Source organism: Staurois parvus, unplaced genomic scaffold (assembly GCF_062004578.1).
Source record: "Staurois parvus isolate SC_StPar_1 unplaced genomic scaffold, SC_StPar_1.0 ptg000839l, whole genome shotgun sequence".
Lineage (NCBI taxonomy): Eukaryota > Metazoa > Chordata > Amphibia > Anura > Ranidae > Staurois > Staurois parvus.
Window position 1 is genome coordinate 2,270,280 of NW_028318635.1, and position 23,495 is coordinate 2,293,774.

General features: G+C 40.8%; 1 protein-coding gene across 1 annotated transcript in view; it reads right to left on the reverse strand.

Annotated features, from left to right (window-relative positions):
• Window positions 1-23,495, reverse strand: part of LOC149443674 (uncharacterized) — a 627,829-nt gene that overhangs the window by 548,549 nt on the left and 55,785 nt on the right. The window contains 8 exon segments of the mRNA XM_089655378.1: window positions 2,497-2,637; window positions 3,000-3,135; window positions 7,001-7,149; window positions 10,812-10,907; window positions 18,835-19,005; window positions 19,269-19,482; window positions 22,452-22,687; window positions 22,918-23,082. Coding sequence (XP_089511504.1) covers window positions 2,497-2,637; window positions 3,000-3,135; window positions 7,001-7,149; window positions 10,812-10,907; window positions 18,835-19,005; window positions 19,269-19,482; window positions 22,452-22,687; window positions 22,918-23,082 — 1,308 coding nt within the window.

A 23,495-nucleotide genomic window follows, 5' to 3' on the forward strand; every position in this document is an offset into this window, starting at 1 on the left:
GTTCTGAGATTTACACAGTCCTACCAGACAGTAGAACCAGACTTTTCTGTTCTTAATGAATGGGACATTGAACACCTTTTTTTTTATAAATCCTGCTAACAGGCAGGGTTTTTAGAATAGAAGAAGCCATAAATGCCTCTCCAGGTTTGTCAGCTGTAATATAATTTTGAGCTGCACATGCACAGCTTAGACCACATTGATGGCACCCTCACTCTGCAGTTGTGATTTGACTCTGTGTGCATGCATTGTGCCCCAGCCATTCAAGTGGCCAAAGAGATGGAACCCAAAAGGAAGGCCAGGCAAAGATGGAAGCACGTGGGACCGATGTGATTAGTGACAGCACATGTGGAGGGCACATTATGACAGGTAAATATGCTATTTAATAGTGCATACTAATGCATTATGACATATACCTGCAGGGGTTATGGTAGAAAAAAAAAACATTAAATAGAGTTTAATACCACTGTAAACAAAACAGCTAGATCACCTTCCTGACTGGACAGGGAAGAAGCAACAATAGACTGATAACATCATCTTTCTGCTTTTTTCCATTGCCAATTTTTTTCTGGTTAGCACATGTGCATGCATAACACCTGATTGGTCCCTAGAGCTGCTCCTCCCTTTCCCATTTGAGAGTACTGCTGTACAGTGGATTACAAGAGGCTAATATCAAGTCAGATTCAAATATTTAAACTAGTAGCACTTAAAAAAAAGAAATGACATTAATAAATCTTCCTGGAATTTAGTTTCAATGTTTGCATTTTCTGTTCAGAACACATCAATAATAGAAAACAATAATGAAAAACTGTAGCTCATAGAAGCAGGAATAAATATACTACTGACTGACATCAACTGTATTACATCTAGAGAGCCACAAAGCAAAACAGGATCCATCATACAAAGAGTACAAGGTACATCTGTACTGGGAGCCTCAGATCTTCTCAGCTTCGAAGGCAGACACAGACCCTTAAAGGGAATTCCGCTTTTGCTAAAAAATTATTTTTGTACAATTTATTAGATTTATTTGTGTTTTTTTAATGTGTGCTAAAATGCAGTATTTCAAAAAGATATTGTGTTCCCTTTGCAAGGGAATTTTCACTTAACTTAGTGAATGAGGTAAAGCTCTGCTGACTTCTATCAGCCAATCATTTGCAAGCAAAAATACCTTTTTCTCTTGCATGTGGTTGGGTACTATTCGTATATAAGTGAAAATGTGTAAGTGAATGTTCATCACAATTACTGAGATAAGGGAAAATTCCCATGCAAACTGAAAATTTCCCTGTAAAATGAACCAGCTTTTTGTCTTTAGTAAAATTAGTCTTACAGTTGGGAAGGGGGGGAGGGGGGGTTATGGGAGATGCACTAACAATAGTGACATCACAGAAAATAACAAAACTGCTGACATGGGGCACAATTCTGCTAAAGACCGACACATGTATAAGGCCTGAGCGTTGGATGTTAAAAAGACAAATCTGAAACCATTTTTCTGCGTAATAACATGTACAGTAAACAGCTAGTGCTAGTTGGTCGTTTTAGGCCTCTTTAGGGTAGTTCTGTTCTCTGTGATGGTTGAGCTTGGGACTGGAGGTGACTAAATGACATTGGTATAGACTGGATTCATCTTTATGCACATACATGTAAAACGCTGACTGATGCTTACTATATGGGACTAGTGGCAAACCCTTGTGTTCAAATACACTATATTGCCAAAAATACTGGGACAGCCCTCCAAATCATTGGATTCAGGTGTTCCAATCACCTCCATGGCCACAGGTGTATAAAATAAAGCACCTGGGCATGCAGACTGCTTCTACAAACATTTGTGAAAGAATGGGTCGCTCCCAGGATGTTGATAGGTTGCCACCTGTGCAATAGGTCTGCCTATGAAATTTCCTTGTTACTAAATATTCCACAGTCAATTGTTAGTGGTATTATAACAAAGTGGAAGCAACTGGGAACAGCAGCAACTCAGCCACGAAGGCCACATAAAATGACAGAGTGGTCTCAGCGCATGCTGAAACGCACAGTGAGCAGAAGTCACCAACTGTCTGCAGAGTCAATAGCTAAAGACCTCCAAACTTCATGTGGCCTTCAGATTAGCACAACAGCAGTACATAGAGAGCTTCAAAGAATGGGTTTCCATGGCCAGGCAGCTGCATCCAAGCCTTACATTACCAAGTGCAATGCAAAGCGTCAGATGCAGTGGTGTAAAGCATGCCACCACTGGACTCTAGAGCAGTAGAGACGTGTTCTCTGCAGTGACAAATTATGCTTCTCTGTCCAGCAATTGGATGGATGTGTCTGGGTTTGAAAAAAAAAGAAAAAGATCAAATAAAAATAGGAAGTACATCCATTTACAACCAATTGGGTGACCAATTGCTTTCTCTAAATTGTTCTAGCACATCATTCATAGTGATACTAACCCACCTACAGTACAGTCCAGGTGAACAATTATATATAAACCTTGTGATTTTTATATTACAAATATTACGTCACCTGGTCTATGAGGTATTTTGTAAAGGTCCACATCCACTTTAAGGCATAGGCAGAAAGAACCTGTTTAATAGGCCTGAAGTCTACTTGAATCCACCTGCATTGCTGATGATCTGGAAGTCCATGGATGCTGTCCCTGACAACCTGTAATGAAGAAAAATAGTAGCAAAACTTTTTAAAAAGTCCTGTTATATCAAGAGTACACAAATAGGATTGATTGATAAAACTGGAGAGTTTTGGGGCAGCTATGCATAGTAGCCAATCATTGACAATAAAACCTGGAAGCTAATTGGTTTCGTTTCAGAGCTGCACCAGATTTTGCACTCTCCAGTTTTAGTTAATCAATTCCATAGTGTCTCTACTTCTCAGAGTCAGAACTAAAGCCTTGAATTTCTTAAATACAAATTAACAGAGATGAAATGTTGAACCAAAGACGTTTTTACTACAATCACACATGTAAAAAGATTTTACAATCAGTTTGAAGTGCATGTTAGTGTCACACTAACCTTGGATGCTGAGATTTCAGAGTCAAAGTCTTCGAGGAGTGGGCCTTGCATCATGTGTACGCTAGTATCCCTGGGCAAAATGAATGCCCTTTCTGCTACAATCAACGGGTTGTCTTGTGGCTTCCCTGAATAATCGCTAAGCAAGATGGAATATATATAAGAGATCTACCAGTGTTGTGACATCTAGTCAATATTGCAGACATAATTAGTTACATCTAGTAAATGATAGGCCACCCAGTACAAAAAGATCGGTAGTATTAGTAAACAAAACTAAGAAGTAAAACAAACAATAAAAACTACCTACTATAACAAATTACATGAGTAGTTTAATCCGTTTTTGCAATGGAAGACCGAACTTACAATATAAATACATCTGTGCAGAAATCCTGACCAAGTATCCCATAATTCCTACAGTCCCATTGAGCACACACTCACATGTTTAGAAACTGTGGAAGGGTCAAGTCCCTGAAACATGTTATCATGATTACCGGCTTCTCTCCTTCGGTTTGACATTGTTTGAGTGCTCACCTAGGCTTCCATTTTGCCCTCACTGGCTGTTGTTTGGGTGGTCTTCCACCAGGTGTATGCCATCACATCTGGTTCTAGGACAATTGACTTCTGGCAGATGCGCCATCTCAGTGATCACAGCAGCCGCCATCCACACACTCCTCCCACTGTTCTGAGGCTCCTGGGCTGAGCAACCTACTGTTGGGTCCAGGATCATGTGTCATCCTTCAGCTTCTGGGATATGTGTTTCTTCTCTCCACTGGCTTTGTGAACAATCAGTTTGGGCACTCCTATATGTCATGCTTTTTAACCCAACATTAAAGTGAATTTGGATTTCATCTGTTCCTGGGCTTGTGACTCTACTGGCTTCCACAGGGTTGGGAGTTCTCCTTTACTTGTTTTGTGCTCATGCCTCATTGCTGGTTGGATGAGTTGTTGGAGCTGCCCATACTGTGGTTATCTACATATCCCCTGGAATCTCTTTGCGTTTGGTATTTGCATTTTTTCTTTTGCATGTTTAGGTGTGGAGGCATGCTGTCAGTTTGGCAGCTGGGGTCCCTACCTGTGTAGTAGATCTGCTATTAGTAAAAATGGTGTCTGTGATTAGTGCCTGGTAAAATATAAACAAGGTATCCAGCTTGGTCTCTTAGTGCAACTAATTGCAATGTATCTATTTTTGTTTCTGAAACAAACCTTAAAATGGAAAAATCGTCTTTCCAATTTAAAGTAAACCTGTGATTTTCCCATGATCTCTTCCGCTTTCTTTGCTCCCACTCTGAATCACTCCAGATGCTACTTAAACAGGAGTAAGGACAGTCCCCACTGCCATGTGACAGCACTGGGCCAACAACATAGCTAGCACAATGAGTGAGCTGCATGCTACTCCTTTCCCAGTATAGTGTTAACATATCTATAATAACATTTGTTTTAAAACTATCACCAGTCAAACAGAGAGTGCATTTTTACTTAAAAATACATAGATTTTTTTAACACAATATTATAAAAAGTATTGTATGATCCAAAAAAATTATGTGTACATAATTTAGGTATCATAAGTTATAAAGTTATTACCAAATTAATAGGCCCATAGCTAAAATGTGAAAATGGCCCTAGATAACAATAGATATACTACTTTTTTCTGCCCAAACTTGGTCCCCCAAGGGTCACATACCTAAAGCAATTCCAACAAATGTACATAACAACTTTTGTGAGTAAAAGAGTCAGCAAAGCAACTTTGGGAAGAACACTGAGAAACCTCACGTGCCCTAGTAAGTAATCATGATTGTAAACATGATTTTCCAGATCCCAAATAGTGTCCCTTAGTGACATTTAGCACAACATTGCCGTAGTAAGAAGTAATAATTTTATGAAAGGCTAAAGTTTAATTTAACAAAATATAAATATGTGCAATACATACGAAAATATATTTTTAATTAATAATTAGAAGCTAAGACTGGTATACAATGTTGAATTTACTAAACCAGGGGTGTCCAACTTTTTTACTTTCCTGGGCCACGCTGGAAGAAGAGGAATTTTCTTGGGCCACACATAAAATACATTGACAATAAGGATAGCTGATAAGCGGAAAAAGTCAGGCAGATCACAAGTTAATGATCAATGATTCAGATAATGTATCTGAGTAATAAAACTTTATTTTTTTGGAATATTTTTTAATATTCAACGGGTGTTCAAGTCAAACTGGGACTTTTAATTTTACATGCTAGTGTGATGGTACTACATGCAGTGGTGTATTTATGTTTTGTGCTGCCCTAGGCAACACAAAAATTGGCAAAAGCCCCCCCCTCGCAGAGAGAGCCTGACATTGACCAACAACACCCCTGCTCCCCACCAGAGAGAGCATTCCACTACCACTGCCCCCCAACACCAGCCACCATCTTCCATTGTGAGAGAGAGACACTCACCTTCACAGCTCCGGACATCCCCAGGAATGAGAGTTGGGCTGTGCATACACCATCATGAAACCTGCAGCCTCTCTCAGAACCCACCAGGTACCCATACTGCGTGTCCCTTCTTCAGTCCCTTCTTCCAAGGGGCAGTGCTGCCCCCCCCCTGAAAAATGCCGCCCTAGGCAAATGCCTTGTTTGCCTTGTGGTAAATACACCCCTGACTACATGCAGTAGTAAGTGGCAAGTGTGTCCTGTTATTGATAGGCGGCGAACATGTCACGGACCAGTCCAGAGACCATTAATCAAGATGGCAGACAACAGTGTTAGTGCATGCATGGAACAGCGTGTGGTGATGAAGTTTCTTGTGAACAAAGGTATAAAATACGCAAATCTGCAGAAGACTTCAAGCCCAGTACAGTAATGAGATGCTCAGCTGCAGTAAGACATTTGGATGATGCAAACGTTTCAGAAATGGCTGTGCGTACATCAGTGACAATCCTGGCCATGATGGTTCCCAGACCACAGTAGTCATTCCTGTGAACATTCAGTGCTTGGATCTCCTGATCCTGGATAAATGATGTATAACCTACATAAGAGATTAATCCTTCTGTGGGAACACAACGATGACAAAGTGAAGCGGGCTGTCCTAGGATGGTTCAGGTGTACTGACCAATCTTTCGATGACAAAGCTTTCCAGGTATTAGTTAAACGCTGGGATGTGTTTAAATGTAGCAGGGGAGTTACATTTTTGACATTTTTATTTTATTGTATAAACTCAAAAGTCCAGGTTTGAGTTGAATGTCCCTCATAAAAGTAAAAGGGAACATAAAACTAGTGTGTTATTTGAGACTCTTTTTTTAGATAAAGTAACACATCAATATCTGGTTCCATGGATGGATTAGCAATCTTCAATGAATTCTCAAGGTGCTCATTAGATATTTTGGTTCTAATTTTGCCCTCTGTGCTTCGTCCTTGAAAATTGTTGCTGACAAATAAAGGTTCTGATGACATGAATAAGGTGTGATTGTGAAGAGTGGGAGATTTTTCTTACCTTATAAAAGTTCAGTAAAGAGACAATGTCAAATTATTGTTAAGCCGCATGCGTTCGCTAAGTGTAAATGCAGTTCTACAAAAATTCCCCCCCAAAAAAATTTTTTAAAGTAAGTTTACAATTTTATGTATGGGGCTACATTCATAGCTGTCTTGAGCCGTGCGAAGCCCGTGGGCCACAGGTTGGACACCCCTGCACTAAACCATAACAAAGCTAATCAATTTTTGTTAAAATACACAAGAATGAGAGATTCACACTGATGAATTACAACTGTGGTCCTTACTGTTTCATCTCTTGATTGATTGATTACAGAAAAAAATATATTGCAGTAAGTTTTTTTTTTTTTTGCAAACAACTGTACGAGGATAGAATTACTGCTTTGTGCCATTTAATTATATTTTTTTTGTTTCAGGCCTTTTCAGTAATATTAAGTTGTCTTCAAAATTCATAAAATTAATGAAATGCTTTAAAAATCTGTGTTTTCTTTTTGTGCCTAGTGACTGTTGCATGGAATTATTGAGAATTAGCGCACTTACTTCATGATCAAAGGGACTACTTCATTTTCTGTCACATCTTTCTTAGGTATACAGCCAACCGTCTGCTTACCAGAAAGGAAATTCTGGAATTCTACATTAATATCTTTTTTCCATAAATACGAATAACTCCTGAAACTCTGTAGAAGTGCCTATAAGAGAAACAGTTTTATAATGTAGGAGGTGATACTAAGTGGCCTGGCAAGATAAAACAGAGTTTTGGCTAAAGCTGTCAATGAGCTAAGTGTTTCTGCTGTTTTGTCACTTCTCTGTGCAATCATTTTCAAGCTCCATAAGATGAGAAATGCCTTTCCATAACTCTATTGATCTGCTATAGTACTTAAGTAACACAATTAAAATATACTTTGGAAGCCAACCCATACGGCTTAATAGAGCGAAATATATTTTATCTCTGATGTGCAGAATAGGCCATGTCTACAAAAACCATAGCATTACATTTCAGTTTTTAGAGGACCATTAAACGAAAAGGAGATATAAGAGATATTGATCGGAAATACATGCGTGAGTGCAGAGTTTGTCAGAACAAAACATAATGAGGACAACATTGACATTTTTAGTGTAGTAATTATATTATATCAGGGATATAAAACTGCTAACTACTTTCTACAGCAGAAATTGTCAAATGTATTCCAGCAAGACCTTGCATGTTTTAATAGATGACTCTTGGAAAAAGTTTTTTGTTGTTTTGTAACAGTGACTACATACAAACATTTTTGTTAGTTTTGGATAGAATGGGCTGGTTTAGAACCTATGTTAAGTTTTTTCTGCTAATGTGTGACCCCCATTGGTGTGCCTTTCCTACACTTCAGGGTTATCATCAACTGCAGCCTCACTATCACTTAATGATAATACTCTGGATCTGTGTTATCTTCACATGTATACAGATCTTCTCTAGGTTGCCTCAAAACCTTCTCTAGTAGGGCCTCCTCCCATCCCCAGGCCCCATAACAGTCCCTTGGACTGCTAATGCTATATGCTTTACCACTGCTTCCCCAATAAGGCCAGCCTGGCAGTCTGAGAATCAATGTTCTAAATTTGGAAACATAACCCCTTTTGATATGGGTATGTGAACATCAGCAAGATTTTTATTTAACCACTTCAGCTCCAGAAAGGTTTTACTCCCTTCATGCTCAGGCCCTGTGCTACTTTAACTGGTAATCGCATGATCATGCAACATTGTACCCAAAGTTTAGATAATTTTTTTCACACAAATATAGCTTTCTTTTGGTGGTATTTCTATTGTGTTTTTAATTGTTTTGCAATATAAACAAAAAAAAAAGAAAATTTAGAAAAAAAATATTTTCTACTTTCTGCTATAAAACATATATTCAATAAAAAATTAAAACAATCAAATTTCTTCATAAATTTTGGCCAAAATGTCTTTAATAAAAAGTATTTCCCAATAAGTGTATATTGATTGGTTTACATGAACGTTATAGCACCTACAAACTATGGTATATACTGGAATTTTTTTTTATACTACTAATGGAGGTGATCAGCAACTTATAACAGGACTGTGATAGTGCAGCAGGCAATCTGACACTCACTGATGCTGGGTGGAACTGACTAACTGCCACTGACATCACCGGTGAAATTAATACAGTCATCAGTGATGATACTATACACCGTTGCTGTACTAATGACTCTGGCTGGGAAGGGGCTAACATCTAGGGCGATCAAGGGGTTAAATGTGTGCCTAACTATGTGTAATGTGTGTACTCTGTGCTGGTTTTACTAAGAGACCTCTTGGTTTATTATTCCTGCCTTGCAGGGATGAGAAGCAGACAGATTGCTCCCTCTGTCCAGAGCTCTGTGTTGTTTACCAACTTGGATAGAGATGGGAACATGGAATACCCCAGAACAGTAAAACTGGAACTTACAACAAATCTTGCAACAACAAAGAACTTGCATCCCTTCAGTTGTACCTGTATAACACCTGAACGATATTTCACCCCTGCTTGGCTGTACTGGTACACTTCATTCAGTACTATACTTTAGCAATGAGACCCATAGAATCTCCTAGCTGCCTGTGAACCTGTGTTCTTCTCAAAACTAAGCACTAAACAGTTACTCTTGCAGCGCTGGGGTTTTGTATTCACTCAGCCACATGACCATTGCTTGCCTCCTTCCGATATCCACCAGGCTCTTTTCGTGTGAGGAAGATACAGACTCACTCAGACTCCAGGACAACTTGGGCTCTCTCAGACAGCTTCCTTTCCAGCTTTCCTCCCATGAACTCTCTCCTGAGCCCCTGGATACCTGGGAATCCTCTTTCTTCACATCCTCCAGCTAAGCCTAGTTGGGAACCTCTTTTGCTCTCATTGGCTCCTTCCCTGGTGTCTGCCCAGGAGGAAATGCCCCTCAACACGGGTCTCCTCCTGGCTGGACCCTGGAATGCTTCCTTACACCAGCATGCTGCAGAAACCCCTTGCTGCTCCGACTTAGACTATTTAAGCTTTCTTCCCCCACCTTCTGGGCCTGCCTCCCCAGGGATTGGTGGAGGCCCCATAAATATTCAGGCAGCAGCCTCGTTGTTTTGGAGAGCCGTAGATGGTTCCAGAACACAAGAGGAAGTAGCAGAGCAGCAACTTGTGAAACCCTGAGCAGGGCTAACCAATAAAATTTGGGTTTGTATGCAACCAGGATTTGCTTCGATAGTTCTTGGTATCACTAAGTCTCCATGTACGCGGGACACTTCTGAACGATGGAAATTGACTGCAGGAAAACATAGGTTAAAAAACGTCTGTTTAGCCGTGTTTGCATACCGCGTTTACATGCGTTTGCGTTTAGAAGCATTTTTTTAAGATAACCTCAGGAGACCTTCCAAAATGCCCAGAATGCACTAAAAAACAGTAAAAATTTAACTATTTCAGACATTTTGAGATAAATAGAGAAAGCAGAAGCAGAGAGAGCAGTATTTGTTGCGATTAGCTGTCTCTTTTTTTTGTGGTGTTTGGATGTGTTCCAGCTCATTTCTGTGCAGAAATTATTGCAGCAGTGTCTAACATATTTTCTTTCATGTGAAACCTCAAAGTATGGTGTACCAGGTCCATCTGAGTACCGGGAAAATGCTTTGCATGCATTTTTCATGAAGAAAAAAAGCTCTGGACAGCATCTGGAAATGGAAGAGTTAACAAAAGTTCCAAACACAAATGCTTATAAATGCGGTCAGCCGCATTTACAAGCGTTTGGTGTTTGAAACGTGATAAAATCTACTCCTGAACGCAAATTTGGTGTGTAAAAAAAAAAACGACTGTAAACTCAACTGCCTGTAAACGACTGTGTGTACATGGACACATAGGAAAACATTACGGAGAGTTCAAGGGCTGCTGAAAAAAACGCAGAAAAGCTCCTAAACGTGGGTTTATCAGCTGCAGTGTACATGGAGCCTAACTCTTTTCTCATTTACAACCGAGTTAGACGATGGCTTACTTCTCAAGCAACTTCATCAGACAGAAGGAGGTTGTGTCATATTTCAGAGAGAGTTTATTAATAGGTGCCACAGCAGGCTAAATGAAAAGTACATCATGCTGCAGAATCCTTGACTAGTGAAATGAAGGATATTCAATAGACGTCTAAATGCTAAACAAAACAATAAATGTCAGGATTGTTTTATTATTCTAAGAAACAAATCATTAGCTTTACCTCTATAACCTATCTATCTACAGTAAGGTACACAAACACATTTGTCAGGCTCAAGTCCTGATTCATGGAGCATTACTGCCACCAAGTGGTAATTAACAAGTAATGCATAAAGCAGTTTGTTTGGGACATTATTTTTGTCTTTTCTCACCTGACATTCCTGAATACCGCTCTCAACTTGCTGGAGGATGAGGCCAATGAGTTGTAATACTTCTTTGTCTTCTGATACATACTCTTGATAGCCCCCCTGTAACATACAAATGACTGATTAAAACTGTAGCTGCTGAGACTTGTCTTTGCAAAAAAAAATTCTGCTTAAGGTCATTACAACCGCATTAGTGCACTTGCAACAACACGGTTCAGTACTGTTTGGACCTTAAAAGAAGTGGGCAAGCCTGAAAGCTTGTCCTGATAATGTAACTGTGTGCAAATTTTAAAATAAGCATGGACAGTACTCAATGGTTGTGTTCCAATAAAATTCAAATTTCATAGAAGTCATAGAATTAATGTCAAATTCCATTACATTGGAATTAAATAGAAATGTGATGCCTTACGTGAGATAAGAGATTTCATTCTGGAGTTGCAGATCCTGACTTCAGTTTCACTAGCTGAACACACTCGATGTCATTTCCATGCTGAGATCTGTACCTGAGCCACTTGCCAAGAGTTTTACTGCCCATTTAGGCACTCGGGCACTGCTTGAGGTTCCGGGGTCAGTAGGGGGCTCCATGAGATGCCCCTGGTACCTTTCATAGGCTTTTTTGGGTGTGGTTTGAGTGTGGGCAGGGGCCCCATGATTTCCTATTGCCAAGGGCCCCATGAGTTGTCAGCCCGCCACTGACGTGAGTGTACTATTTTAAATGTTTCAATAAATAATACATATACAGCTGACAGAGATTCCACGCTGCTGTCTCTTTTGACTTCAGTTTCAAGTTGTATCTTTTGAATTTATTTAAGGTTGTTTTTTTTTATTATGTGAACTTGAAAACTGTATACTGATACTTTTTTGTACATTTTACATGTTGACGTTCATCTCTATGGCCAATATTTATTTATTATGTGACCTTGAAAACTGTATACTGATTATTTTTTGTGCATTTTATATGTTGACTCATTCACCTCTATGACCTATATTTATTTATTTGTTTATTTATTTATTATGTGACCTTGAAAACTGTATCCTGATACTTTTTTGTACATTTTACATGTTGACTCATTCATCTGTGTGGCCTATATTTATTTATTATATGACTTTGAAAACTGTATACTGATACTTTTTTGTGCATTTTACATGTTGACTTATTCATCTGTGTGGCCTATATTTATTTATTATGTGACCTTGAAAACTGTATACTGATACTTTTTTGTACATTTTACATATATGTACATGTTGACTCATTCATCTCTATGGCCTATATTTTGCCAACATGCAGGTTGCAGGACAACCAAACATTCAGAAAATAACATCGCACATATGCACGGTGCCTTTGATTTCAATTGTACCAAATGCATAACTTTCTGTGTGCAATGTCATGTGCACTCAAAGTGTAAAACCACACAAAACCTTTTTTTTTTACTTTTGGAAATAGCAGGGGGGACTGACAACTCATGGGGCCCCCGAGCAATAGGGGATCACGGGACCCCTGTGTCCTTGCCCACACTCAAAGCACACCCAAAAAAGCCTATAAAAGGTACCAGGGGCATTTCATGGGGCCCCCTACTGACCCCAGGCCCTTGGGCAGTGCCCGAGTGTTCGAATGGTCAGTCCGCCCCTGGGAAATAGTATAAAAGGGAGAACTCCTGTCAGGTTTTTACTGTTATCTAGGGCTCTGTCTGTCATGGTGACAATTTTTTTCACCACATAAAATAGATGGATATCTGCAGCATTGACTCAAACCAATAACAGGCCGAGTGAGGTCTAGCCTTCCCCTACTCTGCTTCTGTTTGTGTTGCTGTTGGAGAATTTTTCTCACTTCCTCTCTGTTGAATCCATTGTTACCAGCACACTGAGAGGTAATCTCTTTAACAAAGCCTAGATTGCCCTAAAAAAACCCAAAGAGCTTCCACTGCTTTCCTGTGCTATTCAAAACCTAAAAAGAATTGACTAGACATACACTTTAACTAAGCAAAAATGCAAAAGTGTAAACTGAAATTATTTAGCATGTACCATTGAACTCACTGCGGTATACGGTTTTCAAGTCTACTCATATAAAATAAGTATGATGTAAATGAAGCAGGTTATTTGGACTTGGGATCCTGTGTGGACTGATTGTTCATAGTTTCAGCAAAATATGACTTTCAGAGTCTGTTATCCCACAGTGGGATAACACAGTTGCCTGTGACTTTGAGAACGCTGGGACTTTTTGCGTGAGAACAGATTCTGAGTATAGTCATGTTTAAACTGTAACAGGAATAATAAGACAGGGGGCGCCACCATCTAAGTGTAGCATTTTATTAAAGCATAATGGGATAAAAACATTATGCACTGACTTAATGAACATGAAACGAAGGCACATAAATGGTAATGCTTGATGTCTGCAGATTTCATCAAGAGAAGCTTGCCTTATTATTTATTTATTTCAGGTACTTATATAGCACCGTCAATTTACGCAGCGCTTTACATATATATATTGTACATTCACATCAGTCCCTAACCCTCAAGGGTCGTACAATCTAAGGTCTCTAACTCATTCTTACATACACATACTAGAGCCAGTTTAGACAGGAGCCAATTAACCTACCAGCATGTCTTTGGAGTGTGGGAGGAAACTGGAGTACCCAGAGGAAACCCATGCAGACACAGGGAGAACATGCAAACTCCAGGCAGGTGGTGCCATGGTTGGGATACGAACCAACGACCCTAGTGCTGCCAGGCGGAAGTGCTAACCATTTTGCCACTGTGTTACCCCAGATGGTGGCACCCACCCCCGGCATGTTACACTTGTTACAGCTCCACAACAGAGGATTTTCCAAAACTTGTACCAGAGGAGCAGCAACCATCTCCAGAAGTGACTGTTTTAAACAAGCAAGCACAATATATTGGACCCAATAGAATTTATATTGTCATTTTACATCTCACTCGGTTATGCACCATACCATTTTCTTTTTTAGGCATGTTTAAATTGGCTTTAATTTAAGAGTTTGCCATTATTTCCTTTACTGCTACATTTTTACCTAAATTACACACCGCACCTCATAAAACCTCAGTTTTTGTCAGCCATCTCAATCTGCAAAAGGCTCATAGAGATCAGTATTATACACCAAGAGGTGTGTTAAAGCAAAATTAGACTTGTTTTACCAACAATCACCAGCATGTAGGGTTTTCAGCAATAGAGAAATGCAAAGTCTCTTTTGCAAAAAAAAAACAAAACTATTCTTCGGCTCCAGGTTATTTTTTTTTCTTTTCTGTATACAATGCATTGCTGGCGTACATGCCAAGAATAGAGCTGAGTTATGGGAACTATACATGAGGTGGTGACCGGATCCTGGAGCCATCACTGCTGTAGGAAAGCACAGAAGAAGGTAGGTGTGTGCCGTATTCTGCCAGACTATTTTTTTTATTTCAGGTACTTATATAGCGCCATCAATTTACACAGCGCTTTACATATATATTATACATTCACATCAGTCCGTAACCCTCAAGGGGCATACAATCTAAGGTCCCTAACTTACATTCATGCATACACATACTAGGGACAATTTAGACAGGAGCCAATTAACCTACCAGCATGTCTTTGGAGTGTGAGAGAAAACCAGAGTACCTGGAGCAAACCCATGCAGGCACAGGGAGAACATGCAAACTCCAGGCAGGTGGTGCCGTGGTTGGGATTTGAACCAATGACCCTTGTACTGTAAAGCAGAAGTACTAACCATTTAGCGTACTGACTAAGCTTGCGGTATAAAGGATAGTCAACAAATTATCACTTACATTATTTTCTGAATGGTGAATGCATGCACCCCTATTAAACATTTGACCTACAGTACAACAAGGCATAATGAGCCAGTAAAGGTTGTGGCCTAGGCAGGGGCGGACTGACAACTCATGGGGCCCCTGGGCAATAGGGGATCATGTGTCCTTGCCCAAACTCAAAAAAGCCTATGAAAAAGGTACCAGGGGCATCTCATGGGGCCCCTTACTGACCCCGGGCCCACAGGCAATGCCCGAGTTTCCAAATGGTCAGTCCGCCCCTGGGCCTAGGGTAGAACAGAGTTACCCACATATAATTTTAGTGTCAGTAACTAATTTCCATGTATTGAAAAAAGTTTCTTGCCAGCACAATCCAATTGGGTCATTATTGCTACTGCCTACATACAGCAGAATAGTGTACTGTGTACATATGGCTCACCCAGTTCATATACATATCTCTATAACTGAACTGGTAACAGTTTACTATACTCTTCTAGTCATCAATTCTAAGTGTAATAAGGCAGAGTAGGCAATTTTTTCTTATATCCTCTCCAAACCCACAAAAGCATGCCTTGTGCAGCTATAATGTCTGATCTGGAGAGTGTGATAATAACAGTAGGAGGGAAGAGGCATGAAGAATACATGTTGAATCTGGCCTTAAAGCGGAGTTCTACTCACTCTGAAAAAAAATAAAAGTCAGCAGCTACAAAAACTGTAGCTGCTGACTTTTAAAAAACAGCCACTCACCTATCCCATGATCCTGCATTGCCCTCACCACAGCCCGTTTCACTGGCCGTCCTGTATTCCAGGCGCTGGCATCTTCAGTGTGGGCACCCGGCTGTAACAGCTTGCGGCTTCACAGCCGGGTGCCCACTGCACATGAAAGAGTAGCGCTACGCTTCATGAATGGCCCTGTTGTGTTCTGGGACCTGTCACGTGCCCCACAAGACTTCAGGGAGGGAGGGCAGGCGGACAACTTCTGCTTCCGATCGCCTAGGTTATCGCAACAGAAGTGGGAGTGGGTACCCGTTCCCCTCTCCCCAAAGGTGCCCATCCTTAATGGGGAGCGGGGGACCAATCTTTAAAGTGGAACTTCCCCTTTTGGGTGGAATCCTGCTTTAAGTAATGATATCATTACCTACTGCCGGATTTTTTTGCCAGACTCATTTTCTCCCTGTAGAAAGTGATACTAGCACCAATGATGAATCCTTGGTACAGTCACAGAATGTGAAATCATATGTCTTATCATCAAACTGGTGGGAGCACAAAGCATGATCTTTGGAGTGTAAAGGCCATGAGCAAAAAACATTTAGGTCTTTTATGCATCCTAAAGATCCTAAAGACCATACTTAGCTTTGCAGGAAAGTTAAATCATTCATTTTTCAGACTCAATTGTCATGCAAATATGTATGTTGTCATTGTCGATATGGTGGCCACAGATAATATTCTGACTACTTACAAGGACATTGTGAAACACAAAAGTGAGGTGCTTCAGATAATCACAATAAAATAAAGGAGAATATATAAAATTAAAGTCCAATGGTGTCCGGTACGGATAGAATTAGACACCTCTTTAATAGAATATTAGTGATGTCATATAAATTCCAAAATACAAATAATAGATTGGGAGAGTCCACCATCACCAACACATCTAGGCTTGTTGAACCTGAAATATTAGGTTCCCAGTGGTCTTTCTATCATGCAAATACGTGTGTTGTCATTGTGGATATGGTGGCCACAGATAACATTTTGACTACTTACAGGGACATTGTACATCTAGGCCTGTAGAACCTGAAATATTAGGTTCCTAGTAGTCTTTCTATCAAGAATGACATAAAGATCACTGAATATTTTGGAAAAAGCAGTACATAATATTGGCCACTACTGACCTGTGTGTTTTGTTACAAACCATTTGATCCAAACATTATTATACTAGAAATAATCATAGCTTGTTAGGATATACAGTAAATCCTGACAGTCAGAACAATGCTAGGACAACAGAATTGGTATGTGTTTTTCTAGGCTGTGACAACATATACACTTTGTAAACACCACTTCTATGGAAAGACCTGACCTTAGATGTTGGTGCATCAAGAATACACATAACTTCCCCAAAAAGGTGGGAATTCCCCAATAAGGTGCAAACAGTGTTGACATCATCCAGCCATGCATGGCTAATTATCACCACAAGTAAATCATTTTAGAGCTAATTTACTGCCAATGAATCATGTATGCAATACAAACAGGGCTGCTGTTAGAAACCACAGGGCCATATACAGCCAAACTGACAGGGCCCCCCTCCCCCCCCCCCCAAAAAGTAATATGCTTCTGTTATGAATAAACACAGTGACTGATCGGTACTGATCACTCCTTGTGTTCATTCAGGAAAAGAAGGGGCTGGTAAATGTGACATATTTACCGAACCCTTCCCCCACTCGCCATCCTGAAGGATCCTATTGTGTGCTTTTTAGCTGCCGGTAAGAAGTAGAGGAGGAAAGCTGGTAGCACTGCGGGGATGGGGGCACACAGGGGGCCTGGGCAGCAGGTGGAAACATATAGTTAGCACAGGGAGGGTGATGGGTACAGTGGGGGTGAGGCAATTACTGGAACCAATCCCTTGTATGGCTCTCTCTGCAGCAGAAGAAGCCAGCTTTCAGCTGCTGCAGAGGGAGCCATACAGGGGATCAGTTCCATTAATTGCCCCCTGCAATGTTGATCACCCTCCCTACCCACATCCGATTCACCTAGCTGCCTGGGCCCCTCTGCTGACTTGGGCCCTGTACAGGAGAACTGGTGGTACATCCTTAGCAATGGCCCTGAATACAAATGACTTCCCTCCCCAGTTTCTATCTAATGTGATATAGATCATTCATGAAGGAAAATGCATTCACTGGATCAGTGTGCACATTGTCATTAAAGTGGAACTGCACTACATCTGAGCACCACAGACCAAAAATGCTATTTAATTTATTTATTATTTGTAATATTCAAAGCAAACTCCCCCATCCATCTATGTCTCCATTCTTTATTTAGCTGATAATTCATTTTGAAAAACACACCCTGATATTTCTGGCAGTGGCCATCTTGAGTAAGGGCAGATGATTCATGTAGCAGTTACTTCCTGGAATCCATCTGCCCTTAGCTCAGGCATTGGCTGAGCTGAGAACCCTCCCTCCCTTCCTGACGACTCCTGGGATGTATGACATCAATTGCCTAGGCCTGGAAACCAGGAAGTAACTGAAGAGATGTAAAGAAAAAGAAAAGTTTTGTTATACTTTTCTATCTGTTTATCAATACTGGCAGCATAAGGATTGGGAGAGTGAAATTCCGCTTTAAGTGACATTTCCAACTGTTGCTGCATATTCTGAAAGTTTGGCAGAGGTAGCAAACAATTGTACTGTCATCACCAATTGCAGATGAAAAAAATCTAATTTCACAAACAATAAATTGTTTACAACGTTGCTTACAAAATCCCAACCAATGCATTACCTGCCTGGAGGGTGTATGTTCTCCCTGTGCCTGCTGTGTAGGTTTCCCCTGGGTACTCTGATTTCCTCCCACACTTCAAAGATATGCTGGTAGGCAGTGGCGTCCCGAGGCAGGTGCGGGGGGTGCACGCCACACCGGGTGACCCCTACCGCACGGGGTGACACCGGACCTGCTACATGAAAAGGTAAGTTGTAAAGCAAGCGGATCCATCCTGCGGGGATCGTCGGCTTTCTGTACAACTTACCTTTTCACGGAGGGTCTGGTGTCACCTCATATAGGTTGCATGCTGACGATCCCCGCAGGATGGATCGGATCTGCGGATTGGGGAGCATAATGGATCGAACTCCGATCCATTATGCTCAATCCACAGATCCGAACCATCCTGCGGGGATTGTCGGAGGGGGTGTCACCAAGTGTTATCGCACCGGTGACACCAACCCTAGGGATGCCCCTGCTGGTAAGTTAATTGTCTCCTGTTTAAAACTAGCCCTTGTGTGCGTATTTATGAATGTGAGTTAGGGATCTTAGATTGTAGGCCCCTTGAGGGCTAGGGACTTCTGTGAATGTACAATATATATGTAAGGCGCTGCATAAATTGACGGCGCTACATAAGTACCTATAATAAATAAAAAATTAAGAGGGAAGGGGAGCTTTAACTCCGTCCACCACTGGAAAGACACCATCCACTGCTGAATTTAAGCATCAACCAACTTTAAGTACCTATAATAAATAAAAAATAAATTCCAGTGATAATGTTTGAGGACTAACTCCTAGATACCTTAACAGTTGAAGAAAGTCCTTGTATATGTGATCCTCGAAGAAGGAACATTTTGAGCCATTCTTCTATATCTTCCATTACACTTGTATCAGAGGTGCTCCGGTCAAGAGGTGGATTGAATGCAACTTCACCATTAATCAGTTCAACGTCAATGATCAGTACGGGAACGTGCTGTCAAGAGGTCACAAAGCTTCACTTAAATAATATGATCATTACATACAAAGCTAATCTTATGGTCAGTCAGTTTTGTGAAACTTAGTATATTCACACCATAGAGCCACCAGTTGCCATCACAAGTTAGAAATAGGTAAATGCAGTGGGATGCTATCTGAAATGATATGCTATTATATACTGCAGTGTATTTCTCTGGTAAATCATGTGATAAATGACATTTTATTATATCAGCTTTAAGTATGGAAGGAAAGCAATCTCACTTCATGGTCCAGCAGTGTGTTTAGCAGTGCAGCCAGGCTGGATATAGTTAGTTTCTTTAGCCCTTGTAGAATTGTAACATCAATGTATGTTAGAAATTCCTGCCATGCAGGTGATGCCTCACTGATCCCACAGGCAACAAAGGACTGCTGAACAAGGCTATGAATCCTGTGCCCATCTGAAACAAGCAGGTTCTCCAAATCATACTCCATTTCCCTAAAAATACACACACAGCAAAAACAAATAAGTGACATAGCAGTGGCATTTATTATTTATTAGCAAACATACAAGGAACATCAATAGCTCAATGGTCAGTGCGGTACAGCTCCCACCAAGGCTCTATCAGATCAATTATAAATATTATTATACAGAATTTAAGTACCACTACCAGTTTGCATAGAGCTTTACAAAATGGACACTGTTTGTACATTCTCCCTCAGTTTGAAATGCAAGTTTTATTGCCATGGCTGGATTTCCATCACTGAAGTCTGTAGGCTCCCAACATTTGGCACCAAAAATAAAGCCCCCTCTACGCACCATCAACATAATGTAATAACTAAAAAAAATGCATGTCAACTCAATTATGTTTTGCCTTTGTCAACGAGCTCTAGACACAATGCAAGTGGTTGTAACACAAAAACTACAGTAAAGACAATCAGTGTTAATGATAAATGAGCTGTGCTCATTACTACGGATCTCCAGGACTATTGATATGAATTCATGTCTATTGTACAGGCAAATGTATACATTATATATAGGCAGCAGTTGTCAGCCTGCCTTACAGCCTGCCTTACAGTACTAATATCTCAGTGGTCAGCAGTCCTGCCTTACAACACTGGTATCTCAGTGGTCAGCCCTCCTGATTACACAGCACTGGTATCTCAGTGGTCAGCCCTCCTGATTACACAGCAATAGTGTCTCCGTGGTCAGCACTCCTGATTACACAGCAATAGTGTCTCAGTGGTCAGCACTCCTGATTACACAGCACTGGTGTCTCAGTGGTCAGCACTCCTGATTACACAGCACTGGTGTCTCAGTGGTCAGCCCTCCTGATTACACAGCACTAGTGTCTCAGTGGTCAGCACTCCTGATTACACAGCACTGGTGTCTCAGTGGTCAGCACTCCTGATTACACAGCACTGGTGTCTCAGTGGTCAGCACTCCTGATTACACAGCACTGGTATCTCAGTGGTCAGCACTCCTGATTACACAGCACTGGTGTCTCAGTGGTCAGCACTCCTGATTACAGAGCACTGGTGTCTCAGTGGTCAGCACTCCTGATTACACAGCATTGGTGTCTCAGTGGTCAGCACTCCTGATTACAGAGCACTGGTGTATCAGTGGTCAGCACTCCTGATTACACAGCACTGGTGTCTCAGTGGTCAGCATTCCTGATTACACAGCACTGGTGTCTCAGTGGTCAGCACTCCTGATTACACAGCACTGGTGTATCAGTGGTCAGCACTCCTGATTACACAGCACTGGTGTATCAGTGGTCAGCACTCCTGATTACACAGCACTGGTGTCTCAGTGGTCAGCACTCCTGATTACACAGCACTGGTGTCTCAGTGGTCAGCACTCCTGATTACACAGCATTGGTGTCTCAGTGGTCAGCACTCCTGATTACACAGCACTGGTGTATCAGTTGTCAGCACTCCTGATTACACAGCACTGGTGTCTCAGTGGTCAGCACTCCTGATTACACAGCACTAGTGTCTCAGTGGTCAGCACTCCTGATTACACAGCACTGGTGTCTCAGTGGTCAGCACTCCTGATTACACAGCACTGGTGTCCCAGTGGTCAGCACTGCTGATTACAGCACTGGTGTCTCAGTGGTCAGCAGTCCTGCTTTACAGCACTAGTATCTCAGTGATCAGCATTTCTGATTACACAGAACTGGTGTCTCAGTGGTCAGCACTCATGATTACACAGCACTAGTGTTTCATTGGTCAGCACTCATGACTACACAGCACTTGTGTCTCAGTGGTCAGCACTCCTGTCTTACAGCACTAGTGTATCAGTGGTCAGCACTCCTGTCCTATAGCACTAGTGTCTCAGTGGTCAGCACTTCTGTCTTACAGCACTAGTGTCTCAATAGTCAGCACTCCTGTCCTGTAGCACTTGTGTCTCAGTGATCAACACTCCTACCTTACAGCACTAGTGTCTCAGTGATCAACACTCCTACCTTACAGCACTAGTGTCTCAGTGATCAACACTCCTACCTTACAGCACTAGTGTCTCAGTGGTCAACACTCCTGTCTTCCAGCACTAGTGTCTCAGTGGTCAGCACTCCTTCCTTACAGCTCTAGTGTCTCAGTGGTCAGCACTCCTGTCTTACAGCACTAGTGTCTCAGTAGTCAGCACTCCTATCTTACAGCACTAGTGTCTCAGTGATCAACACTCCTACCTTACAGCACTAGTGTCTCAGTGATCAACACTCCTACCTTACAGCACTAGTGTCTCAGTGCTCAACACTCCTGTCTTACAGCACTAGTGTCTCAGTGGTCAGCACTCCTTCCTTACAGCTCTAGTGTCTCAGTGGTCAGCACTCCTTCCTTATAGCTCTAGTTTCTCAGTGGTCAGCATTCCTGTCTTACAGCACTAGTGTCTCAGTAGTCAGCACTCCTGTCCTATAGCACTAGTGTCTCAGTGGTCAGCACTCCGATCATAAAGCACTCAGTCCTCAGTTGGAATCCCAACCAGGACATTACCGGCATGGAATTTCCATGTTCTCCCTGTGCTTGTGTGGAATTCTTTACACATTCTGAAGGCATGCTGGTAGGTTGTCTGCCCCTAGTATGTACATGCATGTATGTGGAATAGAGAGTTTAAATTGTAAGCTCCTCAGGGGCAGGGACTGATGTTAATGTACGACATGTAAAATACTGCGTAAATGGTTGCCACTATATATACACCTGTAATAAATACCAGCAATGAAATTATCATGTATACATATAATGAAGGATATACGATAAAAAGCTAATATATACTATTATCAGTACACATATATTTTATATATGTTGATCACAAAAATCTGTTTTTTCAGTTTATAGCGTACATGTGATGCTCTGACCTATAGATCACGTGCTTACAAACTAGAGAAAAAAAACAATGGAACAATGTGGCAACAGAGAATACAAATGATAACATAACAGTGTTTGAGAATACTATTGAAGGGGGCATACTTCTGTTTCATCATTAGTTCAGTAGTGGAGTAGCTCCTGCTGGAATCTCGACAGGTGAAAATGTCAAGGTTTGCTGTGCACCATGATGCTGTGAACTCACTAATGAGCTTGTAATTATTTGTAACAATGCTGAAGCTGTTATAGAGATCAGTGCAGATGTAGGAAGTAGCAAATTCAATATAATCAGTGCTCTCATCCATGCTCCAAGTGAACAAGCTCATTCCATCTCTCAGAATCTGCAGAAAGAAAGCAACCACTGTGAAATTGATCTACTTATGAACTGGGAAAAATGAATTTAGGAGTGAAATAGCTCATAAATAGCTTAGTGTTAAACAGATGATTATTTACTTCAGTCGGAACAACACATAGAAATGAGTATGCTAGATAATAGTCAGATCCCGAGGAACTACATGTCAAAGCCTGTCTTACCAAACATGTTTCAAACATATAAAAATATTATAAGTACCTCTGAGATCTTTAACAATTTTTTTTCAAATAGCGCCATCTGCTGGGATGAGATTGACTTCATAACTTCATTATACTTTGAGACCACTGTTTCCAGCCGGGTAGACAGCAATTTCAGCCTGCTTGTTTCCACGTTGCTTACAAGTGATCCAATTGATTCAGGCAGCTATAAAATTACAAAACTACATAATTCTGTTTACGTAGAAGTGTTAAACAAGGTAGCTGTTTGTGAAAATAAAATGTTCCTAAATGACAGCTTTAAACTAAAATTCAGTAATAATTGTTTGTAGTCTAGCATGCAAAACATTATATATATATATTACACAACATAGTCAGCAACATGAATTGTTTGCAAAATTACATCTGATCACAGAAGAACGGTACTAGAATCATAGTAAAGATACATTTTAGAACTTGTGTGAGAGAGAGATTGAAATATATAGGAAAGATAGATAGATAGATAGATAGATAGATAGATAGATAGATAGATAGATAGAAAACCAATGGAAGATAGATAGATAGATAGATAGATAGATAGATAGATAGATAGATAGATAGAAAACCAATGGAAGATAGATA